The 19,785-nt window shown below is 40.9% G+C and overlaps 1 protein-coding gene across 1 annotated transcript in view; it reads right to left on the bottom strand.

Annotated features, from left to right (window-relative positions):
* lama2 (laminin, alpha 2) overlaps positions 1 to 19,785 on the bottom strand; it is a 194,450-nt gene that overhangs the window by 134,888 nt on the left and 39,777 nt on the right. The window contains exons 4-7 of the mRNA XM_080490875.1: positions 9,116 to 9,167; positions 7,216 to 7,406; positions 2,842 to 3,021; positions 2,309 to 2,398 (exon numbers count right to left, since the gene is read on the bottom strand). Of these exons, the coding sequence (XP_080347001.1) occupies positions 2,309 to 2,398; positions 2,842 to 3,021; positions 7,216 to 7,406; positions 9,116 to 9,167 (513 nt within the window). The remainder of the gene's footprint in view (positions 1 to 2,308; positions 2,399 to 2,841; positions 3,022 to 7,215; positions 7,407 to 9,115; positions 9,168 to 19,785) is intronic.

Raw genomic sequence — 19,785 nt, 5'->3', positions numbered from 1 at the left:
ATGGGCATTTTGAGGGGGCTGAGTCTCTCTAAATGCTCATAGCATCTCAAATGCTGTCTATGTTCTATTGTGAGTTTCAAAAAAGGCAATCTATAAAGGTGGTTGTATTTACATTTAACACACATTACCAGCATTGTGATTGTATTTTGTTGATAACGTACCTGCACACATGTAATTACAAATGTGCCTGACCCAGTGGAAGCTTATCAAAAAACAGAGAAACCACAGAAGAGCAAACTGCTAGAGAGGGCTGCCAATAAGCAACAAATGGGTTCACAATTATTCTCCCAGGAGGGATATAAATTCAAAACTAAACAGAGTCAAAGTAGAGTGTTGCCGAACATTTGCCAACTTTGAGCTTCAGTAATTCAATTTAGGACTTTCTGTAAATTGGTTGATGTGGCGAGGGTGCCAGATTTAACTGAGAGGAGTGTAGTACAATAGCGCAGCCGGAGCCAAGTTTGAATTTGTTGGCACATGTGAATTTGCCCCTTTTATCAGAGACAATGCTGCAGCTCCAGCTTCAGGCTGCCTTTGTGCTGAGCACGCATCTGAACAAATGTTCTGTACACGATCATCAACAAATCATCTCAAAGGTCTTCACCTTCTCTGCTTTTTGAACGTCCGCCCAGAACTGCGTGGATTGTTTTTTTGTTTTTTTTTAGGTTTTTTTTTAGCACATTTTCTTAACACAAAGCTGGACGAAATCTCTTTCAAGTCAATAAAATGAAATGAGCCACATTCAGGTTTGATAAACTGTATCAATGACGATGTATCATCGGGCTTAAGTCTGATAATGAAATGATACACAGCCAACAAAGCTTTGAGTTATTATAGTTTCAGCGTGCTGGGTGTGCTGCAACACGCTGCTGTCCCATGCAGGACACCAGACCGATGTGCCACCTGCAACAGAAGCAGCAGCATCAACACCTGTACGTTTTCCCCACCTATAGTTTCCAGCAAAGACAACACAACTGCAGTTTGCAATGGATGTTCAGTTAGAGTTCAAAGAATTAATCTGAAAAACAACTGACCTAATTATCCCCTGCAATTTCATATCAGGACAACAGTGTCCACATTACCGGCCTTAGAGTTTGTTGTGGTGGTGCACTGTAATACAACATTTTCTAGATTTCTCATTCTGTGAACCTGTTATGAGTCCAAGAGCTATTGTTTTTGTTTTGATGTCAGTTTTCTGCTTTGCTTGAGTCAGAGTCAGAGGCAAAATGGTAAACTAATTACACATTAGCTCTAGATCATAAAGTGTGTAATGTATACAAACTTATAACTGGTTATTGGTCACTGCTTAAATCAAGTATTTTGTATGAATAACAAGAAAGATGGTCCCGTTTGTTTTCCGGTGAAAAACAGTGGAAAATGTCCACCTTTGTGGACGAGGAGATGGCAGTATATTCGAATTGTGATGAGATATGGCTTCTTCTTGTTTTTCTACAGTGAACTGCGGCCACAGACAATGGTTTACGGAAGTGTTCCTAAGATCATGCAGTGGTATCCATTACAGAAGCATCCATAGTTTTAGGTGCACATGTCCAAAAGAGTACAACCGACATGTCTGCCCATCAAATCATGGTCAAAAGTAACACGTTTGCTTTTTGCCTAAGACGTTGGTAGAAGATGAAGAAGCTTGAGGTGTTTCTACAATATCACTGACATCATCACCCAAGGGACCAGATGCCAGTGTCCCGTCTGTGTTGGGCTTCTTGGTTCAAGGACATAGAGCGCGCGCGTGTGTGTGTGTGTGTGTGTGCGTGCGTGCGTGCGTGCGTGCGTGCGTGCGTGCGTGCGTGCGTGCGTGCGTGCGTGCGTGCGTGCGTGCGTGCGTGCGTGCGTGCGTGTGTGTGTGTGTGCATGCGTGTGTGTGTGCATGCGTGTGTCTGCAGGGGACACAGGTGACATAGATCTCTTGTCTCACTTCAAACAGAGGCAAGTTTGATACCAGACACCTGATCTTCCTCTGTTTTTTTCTGCACACACGCACACACACACACACACACACACACACACACACACACACACACACACACACACACACACACACAGACACACACACACACACACACACACACACACACACACACACACACACACACACACACACACACACACACACACACTCACACAAAGAGAGAAGGTTTGATATAAGGTGATGAAGACAAAGCTGATGCCCAAGGGTTTACTGGTTTGCTTTGGTGCTGTTCACCACTATGGAAGTTCTCCATGCTCCATTTCCTTGACGGTATTGTAAATGATACACAGAGAGAGCAAAAGAGAAATGCAAGTACTTTACCTTTGTAACACTGTTGAGAGGACAAGCTTTGGCATGGCCATAACAGATGCACATCCCTCCAACTGAGATGTCCTTAATAGAATAGTAGTACTAAGAGAGAGAGAGAGAGAGAGAGAGAGGCAGAGGGAGACAGGGAGTCAAAACTTGCTATAATGATAAGTTGAGTGTCAAGAACCAACCCAGCAGACTAAGGTCGCTTTTTAAAATAAATTTGTGCCTTTAATACTTAGTGGAGACTCCATTCGAAAAAAGGATGTCTTCACTAAAAGGCATCTCAAAGATTGAAACGATGGCATTTAAAGAAGAAGAAATCAGAATTAAAAAAAAGAGAATCATGCAAAAGTAAAATGATAAAAAGTAATGTGATGTCACTCTTAACATGACAACTTCTGTGCTGATTGATTGCAGATTAACCGACAAAGGACACAAATCCAGTTTTAAGATATGCAGTCGCTTGCAAAACAAGTCCTACCCCTTGAACTTTTCCAAAGAAAAGAAAAGAAAAGAAAAGTCAGTGTACTCTTGAGACTCACCCGTCTTGTCACAATGGGATCGATATCTCTGGGGTCGTGCAGTGTCAGGGTCATGAGATCGGCATTCAGCGTCCGGATTCGCTGGAACACCAACCTGATGTAGCGAGCGGAGGTGAAGTTCAGCAGGGTTGGGGACGGGTCGTCTGCACTGGGTCGACCATTGATCAGAGAAGTGTGGATCTATAGACAGGAGAGACATGGACCACCGACATGGAACGACAGTCACTCAAGCAAAGTCTAGAATCATTGAATCTGTGAGGAGGAAAGACAGATCTGTAAATAATAATAATAGAAAACAATGAAATGAGAAATACGCTTAATTCGATCTGCGTAATTTCTCATTCTGAAACAATAGAAACATGTCCAGCAATGGCACTTGACCCTTTCTCTGATGCGCTGACAATTGTAACATGCACCCCTTTCATATTTCCGAGACTGTTAATGATATCTAGAATATTTCTAAAATGCCTAAAAGCAGTAAAAATGTGATTTTCACCCATATAGTAGTCATTCGCTTGGCCCAGAACTTCCAGTCATCCAGTCACTGACAAGATGCACGTGGGTTTCATACATGGGGATCATGAACTTCTCAGTATCGTCAAAAACATTCATAAAGTTCCAGACCTCATCATTTGAACTTATCCTAGAAAACACTGACTCGTCGCATATTTCTGATGTTGATAACTGCAGTAAAATAACCCACGAACCCAGGCGCCCTAGTGATTAAAGGTTTAAAGCAAAGGCCATAGCGTTCTAAATGTAGTGACACTGAACCCGCTTCCCAACCTAAATACACTCATCTATATTATTTAAGGAAATAGGACAAGGCGTTGTTCTGCAGATGAATCAAGGGGACTCCAGCAGCTTGCGGGAATTTTATTTGCTTTTTTTTCTTCTTTTTTTTTTTTTTTTGGGTAGTTGGTGTAGCAAATGAATGAATCATCCACTGATATGAACTCATCTGGCTTTTTCACCAAGTTGAGAAGACAACTTAGTTTCACACCCACACTCTTACTGACAAATGCATCCCTCCCTTAATCTTGTAGTCTTTACATCAGTCTTTATGATAATGTCTAATGTTTTCTGAAGGAAAAATTCCTGGATTGGCCTAATATAGATTTGACAGCTGTTTTTGGTTTTCAAATTAAAAGAAAACAGTAGATATAGGCTTTTTTTGGTGCATTGCTTAATGTAAAACACAAACAAAAGTAAAACAGATTGGAAGGAGGAGCAAGAACCCCTTTGCAACGAGGAACATTTACGTTAACAATTGTTTTAATCTTCAAGAAAAAAAAAGCGTTGACGTGTACTCCACTAGTTGTGGCTTCTTGTTTTATTTCCATGCTTTAAAAAAGAGTGTCATATAATATATATACATATATATAAAAACAGTATTTAATCATTTATAGCTTAAAAATGTATCTAAAATTGGTTAAAATGTCACAGTGAGTATAAGTATTTAGTTCTACCATACTGTTGTCACATCCACAACACTACTGGGTCCTACTACCCTATAATTTCATATGTTTTTAACATGAAATTTATGGAAATAAGTTGATAAAGGAGGCCTAACGAAACATGCAGTGCATATGTTTCGCACATACGAGTAGACATCTTGTGATCACCCTGTTATCATTAGTATGGAAGATGTGGAAGTTGACAAGTTAAATTTTTGACAGAAGAGATTCACGTTGTCTCCCATCAAAATTGTCATTCAGCCATGAAAGGACTTAGATGAAAACATCTACCTACACTACAAACACTGACGTCAGTAAATTCAAACCACAAACTTGAAGAAGCTTAATATCACATGCGCCAGTTACGGATTGAAAACCCTTATCCAGGAGCCACAGCCATGATTTCTTTCTTTCTTTCTTTCAGTTTTTTTTTTTTTCATTTGTTCACCCGTATGTACAAGAAATAAACATAATCCTCCTGCACTAAAGAACGGGTGAAAAAAAAAAAAAAAAAAAAAAGCATTTTTGGTGAATGTCGCTTCTCCTGGATGTTTGAGCTTCACTGCACAGAATGATGTGAGCAGAGTTCGAAGACAGTTTTCAAATTCCTTCTTGAAAGTAAAAAGTTTCTCAGAGCTCGCCGAGAGTTTAAGGCGTGTAACTGAGGGAATGATTTGGAGCATTACAACTTGCCTCGAATTCAGCCCTGGTCCAATGGACGCCTTAAACTGGTGTGTGGTGTGGAAACCGTTTGTGTTACACGTGCAGAATAGACTCGAAGATGCAGGGGGCGTCACGCAACCAGCAAATGAGCTTTAAGAGTGACGAGCGTTTGCATATTCAAAAATAGTGCGGTTTTCAAATGAGCAACCTATTTGGTGTTTTAAAACACCAAATACTACATTACCCATGCACCACAGACGGAGGCAAGATAGGCTGCAAACAATCTATCAAATATACAGTCCAGTTTACCCAGATGATCTAAGGATCCTGAGACTGGAAAGACACCAAGTTCACTTTACGCGGATTTTATTTTTCATGTAGTTTAAACAAAGAACAATTTTGCTTGAACAACAAGTTGTTGTTTTTTTTTAAGGTAGATCTAGTAGAATATTTTTATCAGTGCACAGAAGCAGCCTCAATTCATATTCTGTAACAACAATCAAGAAGTAGCAACATAATAAGCAGTGGATAAGTGTGAGGCTCTGTCTGCCAGCCTGTCTGACTGTCCATCTGCCCGTCTCACTAATCTGGCCAAAAGCAACATTTGGCATCTGTAAAAAAAAAAAGAAAAAAAAGTCTTGCACTGAGCTGAGGATGCGTGTGTACATGCGTGCGTGTGATTGCCTGGAGGTAACGCTTGACTGGTGTGAGCTGCACACGAGGAAGTAGTGCAAGAGATGATAACTTATGTGAGTGTTGTGCGTATACATCTGCTGCGTGGACGGAAGTCTTTTTAGCAACTCATATTATAAGGAATAAAGTTCTCGTGAGGGAAATCGTTATTTTTCATTCAGTCGACTTAATATAGTATCTGGTTAAGAATTATGTCAGGGTTAAAGGGAGGCAAAGAGTGGTGTGTGATTGTGTGTGTGTGTGTGTGTGGGGTGTGTGTTTGTGTGTGTGTGTGTGCGCGAGTGCAAAGGGTATAAGGTGCACACATAGAAATAATGAAAGAGATAGATGTGTACATGAGTGTTGTGGTGTACGTGTGTGTGTGTGTGTGTGTGTGTGTGTGTGTGTGTGATGAGCAGTGGGGTGACATTGTGAATGTGTGTGCGCTGCTGTGACACATCGCCTACGACTCATTACGGTTTCACTGTGATCAGACGGCTCGGGAGCTGTCAAACACGCACACACACACACACACACACACACACACACACACACACACACACACACACACACACACACACACACACACACACACACACACACACACACACACACACACACACACACACACACACACACACACATTCAGACACCTCAGTCGTTACTTGCAGCTCTTGACATATCCCAGCTCGCACCCCCTCTAGCGCTCCCCCGCAGGACACAAGCACATACAGCACAAACACACACAAAGACACACAGAGACACACTCTGAACACACGTGCTTGCAGAGGTGTTAAGCAGGACCACACACCACCGTTAATGTAAGCGCACACACACAGGGAGGCATCTACAATTAGTCCTGTGTGGGGAATGTAAAATGTATGATGAGTTTGTTTTGACTGCACATGTGCGTGTGTGTGTGTGTGTGTGTGTGTGTGTGTGTGTGTGTGTGTGTGTGTGTGTATCCTCTCTTCATTAATGCCAGTTATTACTGGATTGTCTTGCTGTTCTTGTTGTGTGCAGTCGTGCAGGGCTGATCAAACTGATACAGCAGTAAACAGCATGTGTGTGTGTGTGAATCTCAGTGTTTATTTTCCCGTCATTTATTGAAATTAGAATTATATAATAGGTTGCACCTTATCAAGTCACATCTGTATTCTCTCTACCGGCACTGCTCTAAAGCCTGGTTTTATTCTCGAGTGTAGAATCAGTGTCGCCTGCACTGCTGTTCCCCTACCGTGTTCCCGTGGACATGCACGCAGGTCTGTTTCCCAGGTCTGCTCTAGAGTTTGGAAAATGTCTCGTGTTTTTCTTTGACATGTGCAAATCTAATTTAAACCCCACCTGTGTTCCCTGCCGACTGACGAGAAGCCTAACAGTGGACAAGTTTCACATGGGGCTGTAAATGTATGCCATCTGATACAATCTGCTTTCTCTGCTAATTTTATGAAACAGTTTTCAGAAACAAATCTGTTCTCAGCTACTTTCATTGAAATAATTCCTGAGCAACTCGCAACGACAGCATCAAGTTTGCTAACCCACCGCAGTTAAACCCGCAGTGTGTGACGACGTTGAGTGTTACCTCCCCGTTCTCCAGTGGGTGAATCTTGGAGTAGAAGGACGTGCAGATAACTTCATCATCTCTGGTGTATGACGGAGGACCGGTTCGAGGATGTATGTTGAACCTGGTCAGGCACTCTGTTTCAGTGAGGGCGTAGTACTGCCAGGGCTCAAAAGTCAGGCCATCTATCGAACGCTCCAAGATCCAATTACCTGTGGCCAAAAAAAAAAAAAAAAAGAGCACGATGATGAAACGCTTCAAACGTCTGATATGAAGATGAGAAGCAGATCAATAAAAATAATGGGGAGCATCCAAGCATCGGTTTATACCCCACTGTTTATTATACATAGAAAATTGACAGATGAGTCAGTATGTATTTCTAACTAAGAGCAAACTATGACTTTGGAGTTCATCAAACGTCCACTAAAATCAGTCAAACCGATGGCAGACACACATTGGGAGGTATGAATAAGGTGCCTTTAAAAAGGGATTTTGTTATTTATTTTAAAGCTTATGAAAAGTTATTTAAACATCAGCAAAATATATAATATGTAAAAATAATAATAAGATAAAACAAGTGAATATCAAACAACACATTAGACACATGATAATAAGTTGAATAATTAGAATAAAATAAAATTCATTATCAGTGAAATTGTATAATACAGCTGGCTTTCTTCTATAGCCGCCCATATATATATAAATATATATATTTATCTATTTATTTTTTAACATTTTTCGATTCAGTTTTAAAAACAACTATATGTCATTAACTATATTTTACTCTAAAACTAGATTTGAATGAGATACACATTCCATAAGCAGCATGTATGAATTCACATCTGACATACACACAGGGCCACAGTGAACTACAACATAATATACAAAATGCCGCTCATTACATACATGTGAGCACATGAAAGTAGACACAAAGGCTAAGGTGCGATCACTGTCACTACTTTTATGTGCTCCCCGCAAATGATAGAGGCTATTTTCACAGTTTTTCCATTTTATGTTGCTTAAAACAGGGGGTTTCAAATATATTTACCATGTGCCTGAATGGGCCCACCAGGTTCATTCGATGTTCTTAACAAGTTTTGTGAAAATGTTAATGGAATAGAAACCTTTTAGGAGTATTGTTGCACTCCTGCACTAAATAAAAAGTAAAAAATGTAAATTGCGGTTCATAGTTTATCGTGCCATTGCTTTTACTTGTTGTTTTTATACTGGCATTACGTGTTCCTGTGAGCAACGTGTATTTAGCATTTCTAATTTGGGAGAAACAAGAAGACATTTTGGAGTTATCAAATATGAACACTTGCTTGAAGTGTTTGATTTTGTGCATGGGTAACGGTTTGTTTCTTAATATAAATAAGTGGTATGAATTGGTATATCGAATAGCCTGATGATATAGTTAATACATTCTTTTTTACCTTGCAAGAAACACTGTATGTGAAAAGTTCTTCTTAGTTCTGATATAACTTCAAATGAAAAATAAAAATTTGAGAAAGTTTTTTGAAACCTTTGTGATTTTACTTTTACTTTTCTGACTTGTTGCATTCGCACCTTTTGTTTGTCACTGATGTGGAAATCGAACTAATCAGAGAACTGGTTTAAAGTTTGGTTGTTGTTTTGTTTTTTTTCGTTTTTTTCCTTCTTCAGCCAACTTTTTTCTTTAACTTACATTGTTGGAGCTGTATTATTGCATAGCTATGCACCTTCTCGCATAATGAGGGCAAAAGGTGCTTGTTTAGTCGAAATCGCAGTAACACTTGCAGTTAGAATGTTGTCGTCTTCAATCCACGTCAATAATGTTAAAGTCCGGGGTAAAAATGCAATTTGCTGAAGTTCAGCGAGGGTACGTTCTCTCTGCAGCCAAGAAGTGGAGACATGTTTACATGAAAACAATATAAGTGAATACCTGGGCGAGGCGAGTTGGCTGCTTTTATGATCACATAGGCGACCTGGAAAACCTGGAAAATGCAAACAGAAGACATGATGATGATATGAAGTACAAAATAAATAAATCACCCTTTATTTACAGAACAACAACATAAATTGCATGAAAGAGGGTTCGAAAGAGGATCGAAAATGTTCTTCACACTTTCCCTGGACATGAGGAAAGGGCAGATCAATAGACAGCCGGATAGGTGGATACAAATATTAGATGTAGGTCAAATACCGACTCTCTTTCTCCCCCGACTCCATTTGCTGTCTCTTTCCACCACATCCCTTCTACTGGCAACTACATCTCTCTTTCTTCTCCTGATGTGGGAAGCAGTGTCACATTGCACCAATTAGAATAGGGAGAAAGCTACCAAATGTGTGTGTGCATGTTTGCGTTTGTGTGTGAAAATGTCTTTTAGGGTAACCTTATAGCAGTCATTCAAACCACCTACAAAGAGTCACTGTTACCTGCGGGTGGGATGGGGTGTGTGTGTGTGTGTGTGTGTGTGTGTGTGTGTGTGTGTGTGTGTGTGTGTGTGTGTGTGTGTGTGTGTGTGTGTGTGTGTGTGTGTGTGTGTGTGTGTGTGTGTGTGTGTGTAAGGAAGGAAGTCAGAGAGCTTTCAGCTACAGCTTATAATATGGTGACAACTCCGGGACAGCTAGGCAGCTCCAACAGCTAAACATAGATCAACACAGCTAACTAATTCCAGTGTGTGTGTGTGTGTGTGTGTGTGTGTGTGTGTGTGTGTGTGTGTGTGTGTGTGTGTGTAGCAATTGCAATGTGTCAAACCCTCAGTTTTGATCAAATGTGAATCAGATGGAAGTTGGGTGTTTTTTCCACTCTAAAGCTCGGCACGTCGGGGGAGAAATAGGAACTCAACAAAAACTACTCTGCAGAAAAAAAACAACAACATGCAAACACTCACTAATCTGGAAAAGAAAGCTTTTAGAGATGGGCATATTTATGTACGTATGTTGAGCATGTTTTATACGACTGTATAAATGTTTCAGATTGTTTTGTGTGTGTGTGTGTGTTTTTTTTTTTAATCTTTTGCAAAAAGAGAACTAAAAGTTTAGATTGTCATCAAACTTTGAGGACTTTGATTCATAACCCGGACCCCGAATGAGTAAAGACGCAGCCTCAAATAAAACAGGGTTTATTTACCACATTCAGTGTGTTGGTCGACCCCTTGAGGGACAAACTGACTTTCCAGTCTGCCTAAAAACAGAATTGTTATTCCCCATGTGATGTCAAAAAATGATGTCAAAGTCATATTTCTTCCACCCATCCTTCGTCTATTCCCTGTCATTAAACAGAGGGTCGCAGAAGGCTGGAGCAGATTCCAGATGACTAAGAACAAAGGGAGGGTTCACCCTGACAAGTCACCAGTGCATCACGACGCAAACACTGAGACAGACAACCACACATACACACATTCAAACCTCCCGGCGAGTTAAGAAAGTTGAGAGTCGGAGAAAACTGCAGGACCCAGAGAGAACATGGAAGCTCCATATGGAAACACACAGCATCAAAATAGGGTTACTGTGAAGAAGTAATATATCTGAACAAGCATGTATACACAGACAGGTACGTGACAATCCACGTTGCTTGCGACACAGAAGGGTTATGCCTGAAGTTGTTTTTTGTTGTATTTGTAGTACTTTCCTTCAGTTGTGCTTGTTTCTAAAAGTGAGGCAGAGAGTATCTAAACAACATCCGATGGAGCAGGATCCAACGGTTGAGCAAAACACTTTCCGTGGTTGTGCTCAGTTCTAACTTTAAACAGTCTCTTTGAATAGTGCTTGGCCAATTTCCTAGAAAGAAGTGTTCAATTTGTATTATTATAACACTGGACATAGTAAAGTCAAGACCTACAATCAAATGGGGATAAATCAGTCACAAATCATGAGTGCGAGAAAACCTACGACGATGTGGCAGGGTGTTTGCAGACTAAAGTTCTCTCAAGTGGGAAACAGCCATATTTGTTGGTTTGATATTATGCCGACAATGTATTTGAAGTATGGGCCAGGTTTTGCACACAGAATATCTACCACAAGCCCACTGAACTAAGGCCCCATTTACACGACAACATTTCATGTTTCATGACAACACCTAATCCGTTAAAAAAAAAAAGGGGTGCGTTTACACTGCAGCAGCGGACACACTGACAACGATGTAGTTAGTCTGTCGGGCCACGGGGGGGGGGCGCTGTTGCTTGTTTTTGTTAAGTAACCACACAGACATGTTTTCAGAGAACAATATGTTATAAACGTGAACAAAATCGAGGAAGACCCAACATTCGTATGGACTGACGATGAATCGGATGCCATCAGGGGTGAGTCTCACCTATTAAACTACTGATATGGACGATAAAACTAGAATAGGAACCGCGAGTCATCCTACTCCCGAGCCGCCATATTTTTTTACAAGCGCCTGAGCAGAAGGGGATGAAGAAAGTTTTGCGGATACACTCGTATTCGCTGTCATGTAAACTCATACGACTTCTGACACCACAATGAGGCCTGAGGTGTTTGTTTATCCATCTAGGTATGCATAATGCAGGCAGATAGTTACTCATCAAGAGGCTATTGATGTCCCCCTGCTGTGGCACAAAAAAAAAAACCAACAACCTTTTGAATCACCAAATATTATTACACTTTTTGCCTTGTGGGTGCCAGTTTTATCTAAAAAGTGGGGGAAATTGTCCGCCGGTCTGTCTGATGGAAACAAGTATAGCATTGAAGCTGAATAAAGAAGCAATCAATGACTAACATTACCGTCAAATGAAATCAAGCAGTCTCATAACAAGTGATGAATAATTCCGTGATTCCAAAAAAAACAAACACTGACTCAAAGTAACATTTTCTACTGCTTCTGAGAGAAGAATTGCAACTGCGAAAGTGCTGGCAAGTTAGATTAAAAAGATGCAGAATCACATATACTGTATGTCCAGAATTGACAAGTGGGCCCTCCTCTAAATCTCACAAGAGACATTATTCTGAAAAGCCCATACAAATCGCATTGTGCTCAAGTAGAGTTTCAGTGCTTCCATCTTATACACTTGACAGGAACTAGTTATGCCAGGGAGCGGCTTCTGGCAGATATTTGGGCACAGCAGCCAAATGAGCACTTAAAATGTTTATTTTAACACTCAATCAGTCCAGTTAAGCCCAGTATCCAGTATGGTTGGGTTGCCTACAATTAAATAGCCTGTGAAGAATCCATTTTGTCTCAGCGTGATTTGGACACACAGCGGCAGAGGTTTTACTGGACAGCTGGTGTTTACGGGCCATTCACATGGAAACGTGTTAAAATCTCTCCGACCTGATCAACTGGCATCCAGCTCCAATTCCACTCGGTTCAGCCTCTTCCAAGCACCATGTGCACACAAAAGAACAAAAAAACCCAGCTCTAACACAAAGTAGAAAAGAGTTCAGTGAGAGATGCAACACATTCAAAATAAGTGACCAGAGATCATGAAACGGTGTTTAAAGACTCAGACATTAAAGGAAAAAAAAAAAAAAAAAAAAAAAGGCCCATTTGTGCAGACACACAGGTGGAGATGTCGTCAGAGGAACACAATTGGTATGCAGACTCGTTAAAATTTACTGTCGCTTCAAATGAAAATGTGTTAACATCTCGCTGGACTAATAAAGTAGCTGTTGGCCCCGCTCTAAATAGTGTGAATCATCCAGCATCCCCGACTGCCAAACGGAATGCAGGCAAACACGCAGCAGATATTCAGTGGAGCTGCTCGGTGCAAAATCGCTCTCCGTTTTTCCCACTGAGCCGACACTGAAAACAGCTTGCAAGAAACATTTCGAATGCAGAATTTTGAATGTCGTTCGACGGCGACGAGGCAAATGCATTTGCAGAGTTCAATATTTGTCCAAATTGCAGAGAAAATTGTATCAAATATGAAAAACAGACACATTATGGTGATTTTTCACACTGGCTTAAAGTGGGACTGCAGCTTAAACAAACACAGGCCTGTGGATAAAACGCGATGAGAGTCTGTTGTGCAACAGCCATTTCAAATCCACTCTCTTTAAGTCTGCCTATCCGCCTAAACTGCCCATACCACACTTACAGACACAAATAAAAAATATATATATATATATATATGCACACCAGCACGCCCGCTCACTTACCGGGTCGTAATTTGGCCTTAAGCTTTTAAATACGCTTTAGTCTACACAAAACACCAGATGCTGCAATCTCTCCCACACTCTTGCCTCGGACGAACTACTGTCAAACATTAAAACCAACAAAGTTTCATTGAGTGAAGCAGATGTTTAATTTCCATTTTCTCTGGTATGAATAAAGATATTTTTCTGGCACTAAATGCTATGGCCATATATTTTTTATTTTAATGTTGGTTGAATCTGTTGTGTAATGAAAAAGTAAAGAATAAAGGAAGTAGTTCAGTTGCCAAATGAACGTGAGCTTCTGTTCCATACGTCGATGTCTGTTTCCGAGAAACTTTAAAGAAAAAAAACATTTACGACACTACATAAATCCTTGGTCTAATTGAAAAGGTAAGTCATTCTTTTCCAGGAATGCATTAGAACTGCGGAGACGTCCGACCTAAACACCAAACACAACTTCAATTCAAAGAAATAAGGATGATTCCCTCTTGTTTTATTCACTAATTTTAATCAGTGATTCCAATGTTTTGGCTACAAAATCATGGTGACTCATTGTATAGACATTGACCAGCCATAACAGTATGATCACTGATTATTTAATTATTATTTCATCTGTAAGTGAGGGGGATATATTGAGAAAACGTTCCGCTTAAAGTGTGAGGAAAGCTGTAAAAGGGTTTCAAATAGTAATACTTGTAGAGCCTTCAAACGAGACTCTTTTGGCGTAATCCCAGTCTGCAGTACTCAGTTACGATCAAAAGTGGTCCAGGGGAGGAAAAGCTGTGAACCACGACAGGGTCATCGGCTGTCAAGAGTGATGCACAGGGAGAGAAAAGACTAGCTGTGCCTGTGGTCCGAGTCAATAGATGAGCGGCTCCAGAAGAAAACGGCCAGAATCCACGGTGCACTTTCACTTGTTGCCTGTGCGGCTGCATATAATTGAAATAATCAAGGTTGAGAACTTGTGCGTCAGAAATAGATCGCTGAGAAATAGAAGAACTGCACTGATGAATCACATTTTCTGCTTTGGGCAATGTTATGCTAGGAAACATTTGGTCCCGCCATTAAAATGGCTTTGAAATATACCACCTACTTGTTCAAAACTTTATACGCCAGTCCATGGAAAAGCGATGGTTCACAAATCCGGGTCTAAATCTAATTAAGCATCTATGGGATGTGATGGATAAACAAGTCTGATCCATGGAAGCCTCACTTTACAAGATCTCCAAATATTCTGGTGTGAAATAAGACTCAGTAACTTCAGAGGTCTATTGGAGCCCATGCCTCGAGGGGTCGGGGCTGTTTGGGCTGGAAAAAAGGGAACCAACAAAATAATTCAGGTCATTTTGATGTTACGAGGTGAACTGCTGAATGCAGCATGCTTATGCATGCGCCATTATGCTCCCTAGATATGAAAGAAGTAATTGTGCATATACAGTATACTAGCTTTAGTGTGTATTTTGTGAGTAAAGTGGGCTATTTTGGAGCTGTGGATAAAAGCTCCACTTTGACTGGCAGCCTCTTTCAGAACCCTGATCACCAGGTTCTCCCTCCGTCCCCAGAGAGCAGAGCCGATGCACGATTTGACCACTGTCCATCAATCAAACTGATGGCTGCATTTCCATAATAACCGCAATTTAACTGAGTCCTGTCTAAGGCTGATAAAAGATTGTTGCCATGGTGAGGCAAGTCAAGCTTCCATAGTATAAAGTCCGACGACATTTCTTAATCTATAGGCATATTAATGCCAACGCCAGAGGCAACACATTATTTCACACGCAGCTTGTTCATGGGTGGAAGACTTTTAGTTTGATATCAAATGACTGGAGGTGTAACAGCACAATATTAATAATAAAAATAAAATGGTAGTTATTTCAAAATTATTTCAAGTCTCTTCCGCAGGTCTCTGCAGAGTGCCTTTGGTGTATTGCCGAGTCAGATGCATCTGCACGCACAATTACGATGCAAGAATTTATCTGAAAATAATGAAGAACGTACACAGACATCACCCATCTCCATCACACACACACACGCACGCACGCACGCACGCACGCACGCACGCACGCACGCACACACACACACACACACACACACACACACACACACACAAAGTCACACACAGACTCTCGGCTCCCACTCTTCCTCATTATTTAGTCTCTCTGTCCAGAGAGGCTCAACAATAACAAGAGAGGAAATGAGAGTGGTGATGTCACAGGCGATAGCCACACACACAGACACACACACACAAATACAGGAGTCCACCGTCATTTTCTGAGTGAGATGACTGCGGTCACAAGGGAAATTCGGTGCACTGGAGGGTAAATAGCTTTCTGTCCGACTGATCAAAACTCACACAGACGTATACACAAAATGCCCCCTGAAGCCCGCACACACACACACACACACACACACACACACACACACACACACACACACACACACTCACACAATCGCCGACATTAACAGCCTTTGATATATAAGTGATCGTTGCGAACCAGGTGTGTTCTCATAATGTGCCGGATGAACAAGTGCAGTAATAAATCACTTTAAATTGTTGTTTTCAGGTGAAGCTGTTCGTAAAAAAAAAAAGTCATCTCATGTTGCTGTATTTAATTTCTTCACATTATTGTAATACTGAAAACTTCCTGGCGATAGTCGGGTCGACGGTCGTCTTAATGCATTACGTTTAAGTATTGCTTTTACCCCGCAGAACGGGAGGGTCCTCGCACTCAATCAATATTTCTATCGTTTTTGATAATGATCTTAATGTCACTGAGTATATCAAAGTTATCAATCCATGTTTTTATTCATTCATTTCATTAGTTGCACAGGATCTCCAAGATGCGGAAAAAATACTGTAAATGCAAAAAACTTCTCTTGTGCTCATGACAGCATCAAACAGGCCATGTTGTCCCATTTGCTGCTCTGATGAAAACTAACAAAAAAGAACTTTATCTACAAGGTGACGGAACTGCTTTGCAACTGTGATGGAAGTATATAAGAACTCTCGTGGAAATATGTGGTAATCATGTATATTACGTAGCTGATGTTGATGCAAAACCGAATGTCTGCCTTTGTCATACGTGAGAATCATTCGGCGGCGCGTATGTCACACTATCATTAAAATAACATGAGCTCCTTAACATATAGCGCATCAGGAGGACTACAGTGCAGCTTTCTCATCAAGCTGTCAATGCTTATAATCATTCTTTGGTAACTCGATAAACCTTCGACGGTGAATAAGAAGAAGCAATAATGTGCGTGCGTTAATCATCCGCTGCGTGCATTGACACAGAGGTAGCGGCGTGCGAGTGAGTGAACGTGACTAACCAGGCAAATGCATTCAGAGGCCATACCACTTCAGAGACAGGTGTGAAATTGTGTTTGCGGAAACATTTAAGGCTGAATATTTATTCAGCTGCTGTGGCACAGCGGTGAAAGGTTTGATTGATGGGCCCAAAGTCATTAACATGTCAAGATATCTGTTGCTCGACTTCCTGCACCGGGGGCATAATGATGTTGCACGTATGTGATGGTTGGCAGAAATAAAGAAATAAATCGATGAATCTCACCTCAGTTTGGCCTCTTTCTATTTCTCTGTTCTACCTCTGTCTCTGAATTCAATTACAAAGGCATAATAGGGAAAATGCAATTATCACATGTTGCTTCAGAATTTGAATCCGACTCTGTTTGTTATGATGGATTCTTGTTTTCCTCGACACATTACATTTAGAGAAGTGGAATCGTACAGTTACATTTGTCTGTGTCTCTCTGTGTTATTATGGAAAAGATCAGAATCGAAAAACTGCATCATGGAAAGAAGACATGTTGACACTCTCAGTTATTTAATTTTTTTCCCCCCATGCCTCTGTAGAATTCTGCTCCTGGGTGGATAAACCCTGTGGCTATAATTTGAAGCCTCTGTTCTTTGGGGGCTTCGCCACATCGGCAGTGAAGTCACTTTGCATTTTCCGCTGCAATTTATTTTTGGTGGAAATGTGCCAGTTCGCAGGTTTCACTCCCCGCTTTGGGAAAACACTGATGGTAACAGCACCTAGGACAATTTCTATTATAGCCATTACCGCGATCATCATCATTTTCCGAGGGCACCATGAACACAGTGCAGCTCTCTTTGTTAGCAGTTTGATTTCAATAAGCCTCACAGCAACACCTATTTAGTTTCCTCGCAGTCAAACAGAATAAAAGCAGCGGCGGCGGCAGCGGCGGCAGCGGCAGCAGCGGCAGCAGGGCCAAATACAGTTCATGGGTGCTCATACGTTACATGTGACAGAAAAGACAGATCCTACACAACAACTAAACCCTGCAACAACCCAGGACAACACTGTGGAACTTTAAACTCAGACTCACGAATACTTTCTCCAGGTTTCACGCCGTCTTCATGGGATGTCTGCGGCTCAGTTCATTCTGAACCTCCCCCGTCTCACCCTCTACACCTCACCCTCCATGTTACATGGCAGCTGCCACGGAGAGTGAATGACAGGTGAATGGAACTCGAACCCCCTTCGTCATGTACAGCGTTGTAACTGCTGAAGCAGTAAAATGTGCTGTAAAAGTAAAGCCCATTTACTTGTTGATTAATCTCGTAGTCTGTGCCAAATACTTATTTTCCCACATTGAATTCAGACATCCTCTCCTCCTGTTAATTGTCTGATGGCTCATCCTGCACTCAAGAGTGTTTCCTAACAGTTGAAACTGGTGGGAAGCGTGTGAAACACATTTAGCACATTTAACTGGCTACTGAAAATGTAAAACAAATGCAGATAAACATCCTTCAATCTGTGAGGTTAAAAAGCAGTGGAAAAAGCCGGAAACCTTGGTGCGGACATCGAGCTGAGCCTGACAGAGACTTCTTACTCTCCACAAAGCGTATAGCAAGATTTATAGGACCGATGTCTCGGCAAGATGGAGAGAAACTAATTAATGCATTATCTTCAGTAGACTGGACCATTGTGACCCAGTCTTCACTGGTCTTCCTTAAAAAAAATTCAATAAAATAAAAAAAAACCTATCAGACAGCCATTCAGAACGCTGCTGCTCTCGTCCTCACAAAGACCAAGAAAGTGGACCACATCAGTGCGGGTCTTTTTACTGGCTTCCTGTGACTGAGAGAACTGTGTTCCAAATAAAACTGCTGATCTCGAAAGCTCTGGATGGTTTTAACCAGAATACTTCACTGAATATGTAACACCATCATGATAATTAACTCATAAAGAAGAACATTTTACAACAAAGTTGGCTTACCATTCAGAAAGCTTTGGGATGTATTTTGTTAGTGTGACAAACTGTGAAGAACTGTTTGGGCGATTCCATGTTTGCACCCAAACAATAGCAGCAAATTATTTCAGTTGTTAATTTAGTACTTTTTCAAAGTCTGGGAGATAAGATTGAATTGTTCAACTAGAGGAATTAAAACAAACAAGTTTCCCCTCCCTCAATGGGTCCAGATTCTGTGCTGGTACCGACATTTCTATTTGTATGATTCTTCATTTCATACACTTTATCATACTGAAAAATGTGTGTTTTGCTTAACTTTTTAGTGTCTTGTTATTGAGTTTCTTCATCTGAGGTATCAGAAAGCGTATTTTCACATTCTTTTATTTTCTGGTGCTTATTCCTTTTTCAACCTTTACTTCCTACTTTTTTTCACCTTTGACCTTGATACAAATTTTGCCATAGATTTAATTTCACGGTGAGAAATGGTGGTTGATCCACTGAGACCACGAAACAAGATGTACTAAGATGAATGGAAAATAGTCAAAAACTGAATAAAAGTTCAAAGTCTTTCTTCATTTGAATTTTCACAAATGCTTTATTATTTGTTTTCATCAATCCCTGTTGGTATTTTCCCAGATTATTGGTGTTTTTATCATTTGCCTAAAATCAATCTGTTTTGAAGCTTCTGAGCAATTTCTGACGGGCTTCTTTAAACGAGGGGCTTCTCATAAAATAAATCTCTCAGCGGAGTTTCAGTCTCATGACATCCATATAATTATAACCTGGCAGCCCACTCTGTGAAATCACACTACTAAACTAGGCGAAATGTCCTAAATCATCCCATGCCAGTACACTTCCTCTTGATCGCAAAGATTCCTGCCAAAGTGTTCAAGTCCCAAAAAATGGGAACCCATATTTCAAAAGAGGCACGAGTGACGATTAAACGACTGATAGCACAGTTGCTTCATGTTTTTGCTTCAAAGAAAAAAAACCCAACAAGTAGAATTTTGCAAAAAGAGATTCAATTTCAAAATCATCATCCTTTTTTCTTTTTTTTCTTTTTTTTTTAACAGCAAAATGTCTGGGACTGGTTCTCAGTGTGGTGTCCACCACTCTCAATATCCCATCCATCTATCTGTCCTCTAAGCCGCTTTATCCAATTCAGGGTCCCAGATTGCTGGAGTAGATCCCAGGTGACTATGAGCGAAGGCATGGTGCAACCTGGACAGTCCATCACGGGGCAAACACAGAGGGCCAATA

This window comes from Lipophrys pholis (genome assembly GCF_963383615.2).
Source record: "Lipophrys pholis genome assembly, chromosome: 21".
Lineage (NCBI taxonomy): Eukaryota > Metazoa > Chordata > Actinopteri > Blenniiformes > Blenniidae > Lipophrys > Lipophrys pholis.
Note: the sequence above shows the minus strand (reverse complement) of the source record. Positions and strands in the feature narration are given on the sequence as shown.